This window comes from Echinops telfairi, unplaced genomic scaffold (genome assembly GCF_000313985.2).
Source record: "Echinops telfairi isolate 266 unplaced genomic scaffold, ASM31398v2 ScPeMD7_2;HRSCAF=8, whole genome shotgun sequence".
Lineage (NCBI taxonomy): Eukaryota > Metazoa > Chordata > Mammalia > Afrosoricida > Tenrecidae > Echinops > Echinops telfairi.
Window position 1 is genome coordinate 31127355 of NW_022103898.1, and position 12455 is coordinate 31139809.

The 12455-nt window shown below is 38.1% G+C and overlaps 1 protein-coding gene across 1 annotated transcript in view; it reads right to left on the reverse strand.

Moving 5' to 3' along the window:
- NEDD1 (NEDD1 gamma-tubulin ring complex targeting factor) overlaps positions 1 to 12455 on the reverse strand; it is a 52747-nt gene that overhangs the window by 8782 nt on the left and 31510 nt on the right. Inside the window, exons 2-5 of the mRNA XM_004700754.4 lie at positions 8298 to 8527; positions 6282 to 6483; positions 5671 to 5881; positions 869 to 997 (exon numbers count right to left, since the gene is read on the reverse strand). Coding sequence (XP_004700811.2) covers positions 869 to 997; positions 5671 to 5881; positions 6282 to 6483; positions 8298 to 8527 — 772 coding nt within the window. The remainder of the gene's footprint in view (positions 1 to 868; positions 998 to 5670; positions 5882 to 6281; positions 6484 to 8297; positions 8528 to 12455) is intronic.

The following is a 12455-nucleotide window of genomic DNA, read 5'->3' on the forward strand; positions in this document are numbered from 1 at the left end:
CAACATAGAGCTGACCATAATGACTTGGATGGAGTAAAGCCTTTGGGACCTTCATTTGCTGGAGGAGTACAACTCAAAAGGAGACAAAAGAGATACAACCATCTCATAACAACTGGAACTTGGAATGTAAGATTTATGGCTCGAGGAAAATTAGAAGTAAAAAATGCAATGGAACGCATAATGATATATATCGTAGGCATTAGCCAAAAGGTCTGGTATTGGCCATTTTGAATTAGTCATGTGGTTCCCTAAGTCAGAAATGACAGATTCAAAAGAAATGGCATTGCATTGGTGGTTGAAACATTTCACATGCTTTCTTGAAGAACAATGCTGTCTGTGATAGGAAAATATCTATCCATACAAGAAAACTCAGGCAAGATTTTTGCACCAACCACAAAAGCTAGTGATGCCAAAATTGAAGAATTTTACCAACATCTTCAGTCTGAAATTGATTAAACATGCAATCAAGATACATTGATAAATTACTGGAGATCAAAAATAAGAAGACTGCTATTTGCATATCAAAACAGCCAAGATTTTGAGATTTATTTAGAATTAAATACAAGTAACAAATTACCTAAGGAGGAAAAACTTCTTTTAAAAACCTGTGGAAATCAAAATGCTAACTTGACAGCTATTTGCACAGCTCCTGTGTGAAAATTACCAGTATATTTTGGAATAACATTTGACACATCTTAATGACATAACTTTACTCAGGGGAAAGGAAGGTATCACTCCAGGGACTGAGAAAACAAAGAAACTGTCATAAATTATGTTAAAGTGCGGCTCTTACCCACATAGTTTAGAGAATAAAGAAACGGATAACTATCAGGAATAGAACATAAGTCTCCAACCTGAACACACTTACCTTCTCTAACAGGTGAGAACATGTCGCCTAAACTACTTTTCCTCGTATCATCAAAGCTGGAGAAATCTTGACTTTTCCCACTGTCTATTTCCTTGGATACAGTATCAGTGCTTATGCTCCGAGGCAAGCCTTACAAATCGGGAGGGTAGAGGGTGAAAAAAGAGTGTTATTACAGCTGAGTAACTATTACCATCAGAAGCTAGGTTCTAAAAAAATAAATGTAAGATTTGCCTGTATGGTCAGTAACATTCAATTTATGAAAGCAGAATCTAACAACATCTCAATTAACAAGCCTTCTCACGTAGTGATCGCCAGTTACCACTGAGTCCGTTTCTGCTCGTGGCAGGGCAGGCTTGTCCAAATAGAGAGAACCATGCTCCGCAGGTTGTCAACGGCCAGTCATCTCGAGAAGCAGGTTCCAGGCTCTTTCCGAGCCATCACTTGGTGGGCTCCAACTGTCAACCCCTTGGAACACATGCAGTGCTTGTACCACTCAGGGGTACGCCAGGGAACAAAGAGTTCCTCAGATGATTTGTTCACACAGCCACATGGTATTATAGCCATTTAAAAGAAAGTTTTCTAAATTGTACATGTATACTATTCCCTTAAAGTACACACAGTGCACCTTATTTACGTTACTGAGTGGCTCACCCTACAAATGATTATCTACATATATGACATCTAGCACAATACCAATCACAGAACGAATCAATATACACTAGCTCTCTTCCCTGACTTTTGTTCAGTCTTGGTCCTTCACGAACGGTGGAAGCCTAACATTGCCCTCAGCATTATCAATCTCATATAGCTCGACAGACCTTCCTGTAGTTTACTAAGAGAAAGAAAACTGGAATACCAAGCTCAGAGAGAACAGGACAGCAGACAAGATAGAGGCAGGCAGTAGTTGATTTTCTCTGACAGTGTGCGAGCAAGTACCCCCCAAAATCCTGGAATCCCTCTCCCAAAGCTATGTCTTTAAATTTTTTCACAAAACAACCTTACCACCTTCAAAGTACTCTCCATTACACTTAATGTATTAGTGTAATCTGCAATTCCATTCTTAAAAACAGTTTTTCTTTTTTCTCAGGCGGTAATCTTTATTTTTATATAAATTATTTTATTCAGGGCTTTTATAGCTCTTAAAACAATCCGTACATCAATTGTATCAAGCACATCAAGTACATATGTTGCTATCATCACTTTCAAAATATTTTCTTTCTACTTGAGTCCTTGGTACCAGTTCCCCCCACCCTACTCATTAACCCTTGAAAAATTATATATTATTTTTATTTTCATATCTTACACCGTCTACTGTCTCCCTTTACCCACATTTCTGTTGTTCGTCCCCCTGGAGCGTGGAGGGAGGTTAAATGTAGATGATTGCAATCAGTTGTCCCTTTCTTCCACCTACCCCTACCCCCATAGTATCACTGCTCCCATTACTGTTCCTCAGGGGGTTCTCTGTCTTGGAAACATTTTTCAAACTCATCTGCTTGGATGGCTGATAGCGCCTCCCTTGGTTTTTAATTCACCTCTTCTATGTCATCAAATCGCTGTCCTTTCATGTCCCTCTTCATTCACAGAAACAAAAATAAGTCACACAGAGCTAGGTCAGGTGAGTAAGGTGTGTGGAATAAGAGGCATACTGTTTTCTGCCAAAAAACGGCGCATTGAGATGGCTGCGTGACCATTATCGTAGTGGGAAAACCAGTCCCCTGTCCATCACAAAGCAGGCCTTTTTTGTCACACACTGTTATGCAATCTTTTCAGAACCCCAAAATAGGTGGAACAAACTCCAAATGCACTACAGGGTGACATTTTCACCTGTTTAGGAAGTTGGCATTCATCTAGAATGTGGTTTGTCATCAATTGACATTTCACCTTTATTGCAGTGAGAAAACCACTCACACTTGAGTTTTTCCCATAGTGCTGTCCTTGTAAGCTGTGTTCAAAAGCCCAACAGTTTCTGCAGCATTTTTCCCAAGCAGGAAACAAATTTCACAGCCATACGCCATCTCTTGGCCATAAAAAAAAAAAAAGAGGCTTGAACAAAACTGCTTTTACAAAAAAAATTCACTGTGACCAGAGATAACATTCCCAGGCAAGGCCACTGGGTGCACTGACTTACAGCAAGTTGCTCGATGCTCATCTAGCAGGAAAAATGTGTACGATGAAATCCCCACCCAGCGAAGCTTTTACCTGTGTGGTTTTTGTGTTTTTTTTGGGGGGGTACCCCCTTGTATGATGTGTGGCTTTAGGGCAGCAACACTGTAAAAGGAACTCTGCAAGCTCAGTAGCATTTTATGCATTTTAATTAAAGACTGGGTTCTAGAGATTCCAAAGATTTTATGAAAGCTTGGCATTGGGGATTAGCAGTATGTGTTAAGTCTTAAAAATGTTTTATTTGGCACCTAAGTTCCAAGTGAAAACTGAAAAGGCTGCAAAGAAAGCAAGGAACAGTTTGTCTAAAAACTGTCCAAGTCTGGCTAATGAAATGAACTTTCCTGCTACTATCTGTGAGAGCCCTGGTGGAGCACTGGCTAAGTGCCCACGGTTGGTAGAAAGGTCAGTGGTTCAAACCCACCAGCTGCTACATGGGAAAGAGATGTGGCATTCTATTTCTGCAAACATTTACTGCCTAGGCAACCCTATGGGGCAGCAGTTCTATCCTGCCATATAGATCACTAAGAGTAGGAATCAGCCCAAAGGCAATGGGCTTGGTGTTTTTGAACTAATACTTCGTAGAAATTAACATATAACGGAATCATTTGTGCAGCACTATCATGAAAGTGTGTTTATATCATGAGTTAACTATTACAAAGAAATTCTCTTGAAGCTTTCTCTGGGAGTTCAGGAATTCTTTCTATTATTCTCTCAACTTTTCTGGACCTTTACAATTATTTCAAAATAGGGACAGGAAACAAAAACTTCTAACTTTTGAGGGGCAGACTATACTGTCATTTTGCCAGAAATTTACTAATCACCTAAGAGTTATCACTAATCAGTGACCCTGCAAACCCAAGTTTCTGAGCTCCTAATTAATGCTGTCACACAGGAACCTCCTTATTTAAAAAAAAAAAAAAATAGTTACAGTAAGACTTCTGGGCGGTTATGTTAAATGAGAGCATCTTTATTTTGATTTGTGAAAGTTACTAAAATTGTGAACGGCAATTTTTCAACGTGGCTTATACTTTCTTTTGCCAATCATGCTCTCCCCTCCAGGTATATTCATAAGCATGAGATGCTACTTTTTTTAATACCAACAGAAGACAATTAACATTGTCTGCTTATGAAAATACTGGGGCCGAGGGTTGGCATGGGTGGCAAAAACAAAAAAACAAACCTGTAAAAGCCAAGTTATTTGTAGAAAAATAAGGCATAATTGTTTCTAGTAGGAGTCCTTAAATAAGGACCTAATTGTTTTTCCATATAATACACAATGACTCTTCAGGAATTATACAAATATTCAGAGGAAATTATAGGAAATATTTATCTTAATTTTTTTTTACACTACCAATAACAACAAATTAAAGCTGTGCTTCTGCTTAGAAATAGTAAACTCATACTGAAGAACACTAAAAAATATTTCTGTTCAAGACAAATACTTTTCTGGAAAGTTTAAAATGACAGGCACAAACATAGCTAACAAGCAGAGCATTTTGGAAACTTATTGGTATACCATGTAAGCTGACAGTACAGCCTATCTTTCAAAAATAAAAAAAGGTTTTAAGAAATTTACAGAACATAGATTTTATTGAATGTTCTCGATAGTAAGTATGGGGGAACTTATCCTATTTCACCTTCACAAAATCTAAATTAATTCTTCCTAACTACTTCATCAACATGATTAGCAATATAGAAGAAATCTTTAAGATATGGAAACATATGCATTTTTATTTAACAAATTAATGGCATACTGCTTATGTACATGTCAGGTACTATTAACTCAAATTATTATCATGTTAACTCTGACTCCTGGTGATCTTATATAGGTGTCCAAGGCTGGACATCATTATGGGAGCAGACAGTCTCATCTTTCTCCCTTGGAGCTGCTGTTGGGTTTGAACCACTGACGTTGCAGCTCGACAGAACCACCAGGGCTCTAGAACAGACAGACAAACTCACTACCAGTGAGTCAAGATCAGTTCATAGCGAGCCTTTGGACAGAACAGATCTGCCCTCATGGGTTTCTTAGGCTATAAATCATTACGGGAGCAGAAAGCTTCCTCTTCCTCCCACCCAGGCATAATTAGGCACTTAAAACTAGTTATGCACTTGGCGCACTTTCTATTCTGAAATATGAAATAAAAGGAACCAGGAAAAGCTTTCTTTTTTTAACTCAGGGATTAAATCAGAATGACTACAACAAATCATCATACTCCCAGATTCATCTGAGGATTCACTGGGACATCATCCCAACCTGGAGTAGTATTAATAAGGATTGATTTCTTTTGCTTTAACAAAAATCACTATTTCTCAATAGAAGTTCAGCTAAAGTGAGGAGGTGAAGTGCCTTTCATTAAACTTTGGCTTCATAGCTAAATTTAAAAGTTTAACTCAGTCTATGGTATCTTTTAATACCCAAAACAACAAACTCACTGCCATTAAGTCAATAGTGACATGACAGGGTAGAATTCCGCCATGGGAGTTTACAAGACTGCATCCATTTATGGGAGTAAAAGCCCCATCTATTAATAATTGGCCTTAAATATCCAGGTGAATGGGAGGTCTAGGTTCCTGAGGAAAGTGCTAATTATACATATTTGAAAGGAAAAACGATCCTAGAGATACACAACATTTACCTGTTTTCTCTTGAACTGCAACTTGACCTTTCCCCACGCCTGTTGTCATGGGGGGTGCTGTCACGGGCTGCGGTGGACCGGTGGCGATGGGAGGAGCCGTGGCTTCCCTGACAGTTCCAGAATTCGGAACGCCTCCACTGGGGTTGCTCACGTTGACAGTTCGTTTGTTCACTGCCAGGGGCTTATGTGAAGAACCTTTATTTAAACTTGACTGAAATGTAATGGAATATTTAAAAGCTCAGGTTACTAATGTCCCATACTATACATTAATATTTTATCCATTCCCTATTACATTAAATATATATAGTTTTAACCTTACAAATGGGAAGCTTTTGAATCTGGGAGATGCCCTGTAAACACTGTCCAAAAAAATCTTTAAAAGTATTTTAGGAGAGAAATATGAGGAGTACAAAATAATCGAAAAATATATATAAATAAAAACCCCTACAGTTTGAAAACTAAGTATTTAATGACTACAGAGCAAAATTATTTAAAATACCGAAATAAATAATGAAACAAAACTAAAATCTGTTTCATGAACAACAGACAAGTCATAAGTTCCAAGGCTATGTTTGTCTAATAAAATCAAAATGCCAGGAAAACATTCTCACCTTAGAAAGGACCGTGGAATACTGAAACGTGATACATTGCACAGATGTCTTGTGAGCACTGATGGTTTTTACTGGGGATTTCAGCATCCTTAGATCATATTGAGAGATTTTCCCACGGGAAGATCCAATAGCCAAAGTGGCTCCATCGGGCATGAAATCTACCGCCATTAGAGGGGCCTCGGCCACTAAAGTTTTCACGAGCCTTTGGAAAAGAGAAGCAAGCAAGCATATGTAGACATGTGAGTGCACGCAGTATAGATGTTTCTACGGCACATAAATCACCGACTACCAAGATCAACCTTACTTAGAAGCGGGCGAGTAACACCCACAACCCAGAAGTTTACGTTTTGAATTTGAGGTGTTCCTACGAAAACAGCATGCAAAAGCATTGCTAGATGCCCCATCTCGTTGTTCTACTCCCTCCTAGAGCAGCCACTATTTCTCCAATTATTGTTAGTTTGACAGTGAATGGGACAATTTCTACATTTTACTCCACAAACCAATGAACCCTTCTCAGGGCAGAGGAAGCTTTAAGTATCTCCTGCATTTATTGACCTGCCTAAGAGGCCTACAGAGACCCATGACCTTTCACAGGAGCGCAGCTGCTGCTACTTGGTTCTTAGCTGGGCATTGCTTGACCAAAAAGGTAAGAGGAACAGAATCCATGTAGCTTGATTCTCTGGAGAAGCTAATAGAGAACAGACACTAATCTGGTGAAGCTGAGAGCTTTGCTGGTGGTCTGATAGAAGGGAAGAATGGCTTCCTGACTATTAGGGTCCGTAGGAACTTATTTCAAAGACAAAAAAACAAAAAGCTTGAACTATGCAATAGCAACAATTCTAGCAACACAAGAAAAGCTCACAGTAGGACCTTTCCTAGTAGTAACATTCCCATTTTCTTCCATGTGAACCTAGCTATTGTTAAGCATCCTGAGTACAACTGCGGCACTCTTGTTGCTGTGTTTTAGTAAACACACCTACCCCGATTGTAAAAAGACAGCCCAGTGAGTCCAGATGCTTAGAAGATTATGTACCTTTAGCTCTAAATCAAGGAGCCCTGGTGGCAGAACAGTTACACAGTCAGCTACTAACCAAAAGGTTGGTGGTTAGAACTCACTGAGCTGCTCCACTGAGAAAGGCCTGACGATCTGCTTCTGAGGAGATTACGGCAAAGAAAACCCTGAGGCAGTTCTACTTGACTATGAAAACAAAAGAAAAACCAGAGTCCCTACCATCAGTAAATAGACTCATAGCAACCACAGAGGACAAGGTAAACTGTGCCTGTGAGTTTCCAAGGCTGTGACTCTATAGGAGTCAAAAGTTTTGTCCTTCTCCCTCAGAAAGGCTGGTGGTTTTGAACTGCTGACCCTGCAGATCCCAGCCCAATGAGTAAGCACTATGCCACCAGGGCTCGGTTACATGAGACCATTATGAGTTATAATCAACTCATGGGTATCACCCAACAGCAACAGCTCTAAATCTACAAACACACACACACACACACACCAATGTTTAGATGACAGTAGGTTGTAATTAGCATGTAATGGGTAAAGGCCAGAGATACTACTGCTATTCATCCTACAATGAGTGCCCAGCACAGCCCCCAACAATAAAGAATTATCAAGTCCAAATGTCAATCATTTAGAAACCCTACCCTAGGATAATGAACTAATTTTAAACCAAATAAATTATATTCCTTTTAAAATGCATCCATTAAGTTATACTTTTAAAAGAATCACACTAAGCTAATTAATTATGCCCGCTAAAATAAAAGATGTAGCATCACTAACATGCTATTTTTCTTGGTCATGATTCATACATAATCTAAGGTATACCCTCACCCCCAACTCCCATCTACACATACAAGAAGAAAACCAGACAATCCTATCTCATTGGATTAAATCATGTAGGCAAACTTTAGCTCTCCTGGACATTAATCAGAGGTCTATACACTTTACAAATCTATTGCTAATGAGTTATTTGTTATTAAGATAAGAAACAAGCATGATACACTTACTTCTTACTTGAGGTGTCATACAGAATGATCCTCTTATCCAGTCCTATGGTTACAAACAGCAGTTCATTGACAGGAGAAAAACAGATCCCTGAAGCTGGAGCTTTATGTGTACTTTCAAAGTTATGGTATGCACTCTGACTATTCACATCCCAAAGAGTTACCACCCCATTATCCGACACACTGCCCAGTAGTGATTTCTTAAATAAGGAGTACTTCAAGTGCCGAACAGACTATAAAAACAGAAGAAAAAAACTTCATGTAATTGTAAGCATTCATAAGATGTTCTATAAAAAGTATATAAATGTCAACCACCCACCACAATATTCACATGGGGATAGGAACATTCTGGTTTACAGAGCAGCAGGCTTCAATCATGACTACCACAAAATCATTTTAGTACACTGTATAATGATCTTAAAACATACCAGTACTGTAAATTAATATTCATCCTAGTTCTATAATCTTAGCAGATAAGCTGTCTCAATCTCCCTTTCTAAGGAAAAATACATCAAAGTAACATACATTAATCCACTGGAGTAAGATATCCATTGTAAATAAAAGGCCTAACCACAAACAAGTGCAATGGGCAGTGGAGGACAATAAGCAGTATTTTGCCTTCGTTATCTAAGTATATTTTGGATACTGGGATTGCATCGGATGCGCTGGCAATACAACAGATGGCGCACAACACAACATTCACTAAACCGCAGAGGAGAACTGGTCTTTCTCTTGACTAAGGGGGCACTGTATCCACTCTTTCAAAAGTGTCAGCCTGAAGGCAAGGCTAACCTTTCTCTAAACATTCCTCCCTGGGGACAGTGCAGACATTTCACTGTTCCAAAGTGAAAAACAACTTTGTAGTTTTGGCTGGACCAGAATAAACAAAAAACCGACTTGAGAAAGTAGATTCGAAACTACAAGCATTTGAATTTAACTACTTTTACAAGTGTTGCTTTCATATTTGTGCTAATATTTTCACTGACTGTGCTGAGAATTACATATTTTTAAATTAAAGATGATTTTTTTCCTTGTAAATTAGCAGCAATAAATATAGAAATTAATGTGAAGTAGAACCGGCATGTCTGAGAATCTCATAAAAGACATTGCAAACAGTTCAGTTACAGTCCTGTGGCATTCAACAGAGGAGCTCTGGTGGTGCGGTGGTTACAATGCCCAGCTGCTAATGGAAAGGCCAGGCACTCCACAGGAGAAAGATGGGCGTGTTTACTTCCAAACAGATTATAGCCTTGGAAACTCCAAGGGGAAGTTCAATTCTTCTACAGTTGCTTTGAGTTGGAATCAACACAAGGGCAACAGGGTTGTTTGGGGTTTTTTCAGTCAGTCAATCAGGGTGCAGTAGGTAGCTATGTACCAGATCTCAAAACCCAAATCAACTGCCATCAAGGAGATTCTGTCTCCTAGCCATCCTCTACAAGGTTTCCTGTAAACCTTTACAGGACCAGACAGCCTCGCCTTCCTTTCAGAGTGGCTAGCGGGTTTAAAACATTGCCTTTACAGCTAGCGCCCACAGAGGGTTCCCAAGCTTTACATAGGTAGGTCTGTGATTAAAACTGTCACAGAACACAAAAGTCATCTTTGAAGGTGATTTTGTACTTTATCTAATTTAATCACCCTCCAAAAGGATTTGAGCCCTTAGATAAAAAACAACACCAACATATCCTATTTACTTCTAAGATGTTTCAAAATAATATACTCAAGTCCCCAACAACAAAATGTTTAAGAATAGCACAAAACAATTTCTAGGAAGAAAAATAAATATCCATTACTAGGCATCTAAGTTAGGAGGTCTGATGGAATAGCGGGTTATGTATCAGGCTGCTAATGGCATGGTTCATCGTTCAAAGCCACCAGCTCCTCTGCTGGAGAAAGATGAGACTTTTTACTCCTCCAAAGATTTACAGTCTAAGATTGATTGTTGTAATGATTGCACAACTGATATGCAGATGAAGTGCCAATAAAACTGTTAATGTTAATGGCTAAGTAAGCTAATTAAAATATTTACCGTCTCAGAAACCCACAGGGACAGCTCTATTCTGTCCTATAGGGTCACAGTGAATTGGCAACAAACAACTTGATGGCAGTGAATTTGTTCCTTTGGAGGCATCTAATAGGGAGGGGCCCTGCAGGCGTAATGCTAAGTCAAAGGCTGGAGGTTTGAGCCCACTAGCTGCTCTACAGGACAAAACATCTAACAATCTGTTCCCATAAAGATTTCAGACTAGGAAACGCTATGGGGGTACTTCTGTTCTGATTTACTGGGTCACTGCAAATCAGAATGGACTCAATGGCACACAATAACCACCACCACATAAGTAAGGTAACATAATGATAGTGGACCTCTATTAAATTTGGCTCCTTGATTTCATTTGACCAAGGTCTAAGGAGAAAACATGGGTTTAGTTTCCTTTTTGTTGATGAAAAAATATAAAATACACATTTGAATAGACTCTTGAAAAAAACTACATGGCTCTTGACTATATAAAAGACATAGTTCTTTAGTTACTTATAATTAGAATTTAAATTTGGGTCATATACCAATCTATTCAACCTAAGACAATGCTTCAATTTAAAAGAGATTTCTACAGCACTTTATGAGTTTGTACAGTTATGATTCTTTCATATGATTTAAATTTGGATTAAATAAGCAAATAGAGCTTAAAAATAGCATCATAGATATCATAAGTTCAGAAAGTCCAAATGCTTAGCTACTGCAAATTTTAAAATGTCCTTAAAATATCCAGATTTTGTTTAAATATAACAGAGGAACTTATTTTATAAAATAGAACTTCATAAGGCTTTAAATGCATCTCTTAAGTCAAAACCTAGCTTCTGTAGATTGCTTTAAATTCTTTGAACCTGTATGGCAAAAATTCTTGAGATCTATATAGGAGCCCGGTGGTACAGTGGGCAGAGCATTGGGCTGCTAAGCATAAGGTTGGTGGTTCAAACCTACCGTCATTCTTTGAGACAAAGATGACCCCTTTATCCCAGATTCAAGCTATTTCTAAGGGAAAAAATATACAGTCAAGAAGCTTACAGAATTTTTTTTTCCAGTACTGAGTACATTATTATTATCATCCCTGTACTTATCACACATTGTTGTTGTATAAGGGCAATTACCTGAGAGGGTTGTTTCTAAGAATAAAAATATATATATGCCCTCTACAGATCGGGGGAGAATTTTACAGGCCTGGGGAACTTGTTATACATAAAATGTCTAAGAGTTGTAGCCATCTTGACCACATACACCGGGGCCTGGCAAGTGTTTTCTTCAAAGGTCAAGTAATAAGTATTTTAGGCAGCCGTACTACCAAAACAGCGATAAGCAACTCATAACCAAATAAGTATGGCCACATTCCAATAAACCTTATTTACACAAACAGGTAGCAAGGCAAGGGATCCTAGTTTCATGTATGTGAGGAAAAAAGCAATCACAAAAAGAAGGAAAAAAAATCCATAACCCCCCCCCACCTTGAGAAATACAAGTTATCATTTGGGGAGAAAGCTTTTAAATTGTTTCCTGTGTGTATTCAGGGTATCAACAGAGAGCCTGAGATCATACTTCATTACAATCAACAGCCGTGTCATTAATATTTTCTACTACATGATCTTAATAGCTGCATAAAATATGAATGCATGTTTATATCAATTTATCTAAATAATTTCCTAATGTTAGAAATTTAGGTAATATGCAACTGCCGAGGACCCTGATTAGTGTCATTTTTTCAAAATTGTTAATTTATGAGAATTTTTATTTCATTTTTCATGCTTTAAAGATTCATGGTTGAAAAATACTAGAAACTATTTGTCTTCCTTCCTTTGTGAGTTACCCATTAATTTACATTGCTTGTTTTCTATTGACCTATTAAGATTATTTTTCTAATTTGCCCTTGATTTAATATGAAAGCATTAACACTGTCATAGATTATAAATATTGTCCCCTTATCTTTTTATTTTAGGATTATTTTGTCTTGATCTTTGGCAGGTTTTCAGTTTTTATATATTGAACTTTCATTGCCTAATCTTATTTGGATCCACATTGCACACCCATGGAAACAACAGTCAAGTCAATGAATCAATCTGACATGCTGTATTGAGAAAACCTGCAGCAAAAGATCTCTTCAAAGTGCTGAAAAA